The sequence below is a fragment of the Rhopalosiphum maidis genome, chromosome 2 (assembly GCF_003676215.2).
Source record: "Rhopalosiphum maidis isolate BTI-1 chromosome 2, ASM367621v3, whole genome shotgun sequence".
Lineage (NCBI taxonomy): Eukaryota > Metazoa > Arthropoda > Insecta > Hemiptera > Aphididae > Rhopalosiphum > Rhopalosiphum maidis.
Window position 1 is genome coordinate 59,825,342 of NC_040878.1, and position 4,903 is coordinate 59,830,244.

At 28.0% G+C, this 4,903-nt stretch overlaps 1 protein-coding gene across 1 annotated transcript; it reads left to right on the plus strand.

Moving 5' to 3' along the window:
• Positions 1–1,524: 1,524 nt before the first annotated feature.
• Positions 1,525–3,559, plus strand: LOC113552526 (trypsin 3A1-like; the record flags this gene model as incomplete). Its single annotated transcript, XM_026955391.1, has 4 exons — positions 1,525–1,531; positions 1,807–1,982; positions 2,914–3,110; positions 3,172–3,559. Coding segments are annotated over exons 1-4 (768 nt in total), but the record flags the coding sequence as incomplete, so codon positions are not given.
• Positions 3,560–4,903: the final 1,344 nt, after the last annotated feature.

Here is a 4,903-nt window from a genome sequence, read left to right on the forward strand (position 1 = left end):
AAAAAAAAAAAAAAGAAGTTTTCATCAACACAGATATCAGAAATCACTTCTTAAATAGCATAAAAAAATTGAGTTTTAGAAAATATAGTCTTCAATAGTATATTTAAAAATTCTAAAACTCAGAATTTGAATAAATGTATAATTAAAGAATACAATAGTGATAACGGGTGAGTATACTTGGTGAATCACTATATATATAAATAAATATAGTAACTGGAGTCAATAGCACTTTATTAATTGTTGAAAACCATAGTGATAAAAAAGCATAGTAAGTGTACTGAAATCTAGACCACTGAATCTAGAGACTTGAAATGTAATACAGAGGTTTCTTAAGCAATGTAAAGGGCACACTAAGAAAAGATTTTTCAAAATTCGACCTCTAAGGGAGTAAAAAAGGGATTTTTATATAGCTATAGATATATGTAACAGTTATACAATTAAAAAATTACTTAAGATATTATGTTTTTTATATATATATATATTTAGTATCCTAGCAACCGCTTAGAAGAAATAACAAACAATTATTAAACGCCCCTTTTACCCCCTTAGAGGTCGAATTTTGAAAAATCCTTTTTTTAGTGCGCCCCTATACATTGCTTAAGAAACCTCTGTACAACATTTCAAGTCTCTAGTCTAAACCTAGTGGTTCGGTCTGGACGTTGATGAGTGATTAGGGGCGGTCTCCTATATGCATATAGATAACATATAAAAAAAAGTAATTATTTCCCTTTCCCTTTCTATAAAAATTTGCGCTGAAAGAGAAAAATTTACGTAAATATAATTTTCTTAACTATATTAATTATATTTTATTCTAGTTTAATCGATGATACATGAGTATATTTTTTATATTTTGAATTTCATGTTTTTTAAATACTAATCGTGTACCGTTAACAATGACTGATAATAATATCCTCAAATTATGGTGCTAGTATATTGTATAGGTATATCGCCATCAGTGGCATATATAGGGGGGTTAAGGGGTTCAAACCCCTCCCAAAATGTATGGTTGGTACGGGCATTTCTTTTGATTGTATAATTAATTGGAATTTAAGAATGGAAATTTGTTTAACCCCCCCCCTGAAATTATTTTCTATGTACGTCACTGGTTGCCATATAGGTAACTATAAAGTATAAACTTCAACTATCCGACAAAAATTCGTCTTCAACCGTCTTGACACCGTATATTATGTTATGTAGACAGTAGATAACAATTAATATTATTAATGATCGCCTCGAATGTTGATACACAAATGCATATGTATAGGCTTATGAGTAAATAAATATAAAATAATATAAATGTATTAAAAAAACGTTTTGTTAATATTCCTTATTTTGTTAGACCAAGAAAATAATTAGTTAATTTGCCCAGCCATGCCTGTTTAAAAGTGCGGGAAAATGTATAGATATTTAAAGAATATTTTATATAATATTTGTTTATCATTAACAATGGGATTGTATACTAATATAGAAGATAGATTAAATTAAGTACCTAAAAACAAACAATAATCAAATTATTTTTAAATAATGAAAGGTACCTATTACCACATCAAGCACCTACCTATATGGTATGTATTTCTTATGTATAAAGATTTGTATGTGTTTTCAAAAGAATTATGTTGTCATGATAATAAAAGTGTATAGTGTATATATTTATAATATGATGTTATTTAACACATTTATATTATTAGTATTATGTAGGTATACAAATGGTAATCTTTGAAAACATGCTGAAAATTATAATAATTTTATTACTGTCAATAAAAAAAGCAATATTTGAACTTAATTTGACTAATAACATAAACATAGGACTTATAGCTAATGGTGAACAATATGATCCTATCAAATTCCCATACGTAGTAGCTTTAAAAATTTTTTCTGAAAACAGGCAGAAAAATTCAATATGTACCGGCTCATTGGTAAAAAAGTTATATGTATTGACCGCTGCTCACTGTGTTCATGGTTCAGACAAAAGTCTTTTAGAAGTAAATATACTTATTAAATATTTCCAATATAATTAACTATATAGTATATCGACCACAAAAAAACTTTAATTACATAACAACTAAAATTTCATTGTAATAGGTATATCTAGGATCAACTAATAATAATGATATTCGAAAGGTTGTCAAGCTTTACATTCACAAAGATTATAACCCAGAATCCGATATTATACAAGGAGACCTCAGTCTGTTAAAAGTATGCATCTATCATGTTATCATTGATTGATCACCACGTATTTACAATATAGTACTTTGCCAGCTGGGCCTAACCATGCTGGCTGACAGATGAATTTACAAACCTATCATTTTTGTTAAAACTTATTGATGGTCGAATAGACTCACCGGTTCGTTTAAACAAACTTAATTTTAAAATCTCAGTTTTCAATTCACGTAATGTCTTCCCCTTTCATATCCCTTCCTTTTTTCTATGAATGATGATTATAGCGAACGAAGATCCGTTGTTCCTATTCAGCGAGTAAACAAGTCTTCTTTTATGAGATTTTTATCGCTAAATTAATGATTTTATAATTTATACTGTCGTGTACTTCAATTTCAAGATGAATATCTAAATTTTTAAATTTACCTGATTAAAGTTTGTTTAATATCAACTATCAAGGTTCATTAAAATATTTCAATAACATTGATTCATTGATGTGTACATTGTATTTATATAAACTTAACCCTTCCACCTTTCAATAATTTTTTATTAAACTCTTACACTTATACTTGCATGCCTTACTTTTACAGTTATAGATTCATTGTTAAAATTACCTGTTAAGTGTTAGATTTTTACTGTTGTAAATTTCATGTAAATTTATTTATAATTTATTATTTACTGTATAATAATTAAATTGTCTATTATAAATCATACCGTAAGGCATAAATTCATTATTATTATTATATTTATATATAGATAGAAAGCGCATTCCCAGGTGTCAAGAAATACATAGAAATTGGTGGCAAGCCTACAGATTTTGCCAATCACAAAGCCTTGAAATGTATAAGTATTGGATTTGGTTTAATAGATAACACTGGTGAAATGGGCAGTTCGGGATTTATGATAACTATTAATGTTAGACATGGGGAAACTGAATGTAAAGGATACCAAAGGTAGGTAATAAATAAAAATAATTCAGTTAATGTTTATAAAATGTATGACTTGTGGATGCAGTGTTCAAATAAAAGACACGTGGCAACAATATTTGTGTTCAGAACCGACGTTACCGGGTCGCACGAAAATGACATGTCCGGGAGACAGCGGTGGTCCAATGATTTGCAACAACAAGCTCTATGGAGTATGTAGTTTTTATATAAACTTCGAAGGAGGGAAAAATGAATGTGGTGTGCCTAACATGCAGACTGTACACTCGTTCATAAACTATCATTTAAAATGGGTAAATAATATATTAAATAAAGATGATAAAAAAGACGATAAAAAGGGCGATAAAAAAGGCGATGACAAAAAAGACGATGATAAAAAAGAAGATGATAAAAAAGATGGAGAAAAAAAGAAAAAAAAGAAGAAAAAGAAGAAAAGTTCTGGGAATTCGATTAAACCATACTATAAATTCCACAGAATTTTAACAATATTATTATATTGTGTGTTCATATTTATTTGAAATTGCGCAAAAGTACAATCTTGTGTATTATCTCAATATCTTATCAGTCATCGTACCCATTCATATTAATTATTGTTATTAATTAAATCCATCTTACAAAAGTAAATTTTAAATTTTAAATTTTAATCTTAATGTGTCTAACATTTTAATATATTTATTTATTTTATGATTCACTAATTATTAATATTTCCTCAAATTATGTCAAAATGTATTATTGAGTGGAAATGTTACATTTTCGCACAATCAATAAACAATATCTATAACAATATCAACAATATCTATTCCTAATCCCAACGAATAAAACTTTTTTCTTATTTTCTATATTAGTGTGGCCTACAGTATACATAAAATATAAAACAACATAATTAAATCAATTTTTACATACACAATTTTTTCCATTTAAATATCAAAATCAAAATTAAATTATGTTAAATATGAGTCCACCCGTTTTCTAATGCTATGCCTAACTTAACGTTCTTCATCGCCGGCGTTTACCATTTCTTCGATAACAGTGTCTTGAATTACATTACTTATGATTGAAAAATGTTAAGATACGCAGTAGAAAATATTGTTGAGACTTCGATTGAAGCTGATAATTCACTAAGTTGCGTATTGCCTGCTATGCCTATATCATTTATAATAAAAATATTCTTATGGGACCAATAACAATTCATATTTTATACATATACAGATATAAATAAAATACCGGTATTATTATAGAAAATAAGTGGCGTATTGGGGATAGGAGATGATAATAAATAAGTCGTGGTCCGTGAAGACGGTGGAAAATTTGCAAAAGTGGTCCGTGCCTAGTGTTGAGTTGGGAACCAATGGTCTAACACGTCCATAAAAATAACGTGATCCATTCGACACCTACTAAGCAGCAAAGCGGATATACCTACTTTCCTACTTTTTTCATTTTGACGATGATATTTAATTTTAAGTATCAACATTTTATTTTGTATTATAATTTATAATAACTAAAATGTATTTAGTAAAAGCGCCGAAATCTCCGAGAATATATTATTATACGGAACTACCGAAAATACATAGCAATAGCTAAGCTACCATTAATTATCGCTTCATTAATTGGTAAATAAAGATTTTCCTTTTCATTTTCCGTAGAAATATTTGATGTCGTGCACTCGTGTCATACATTTTTTATTCAATATGAAATGTTGAACTATTCCCTTTTTAACTTCCATTTTAAAGTCCATGTCAATAAATGAATATCCAAATCTCTTATGCCAGCTGTTCTTTATTTGCATGAAAAAATGTCATGTA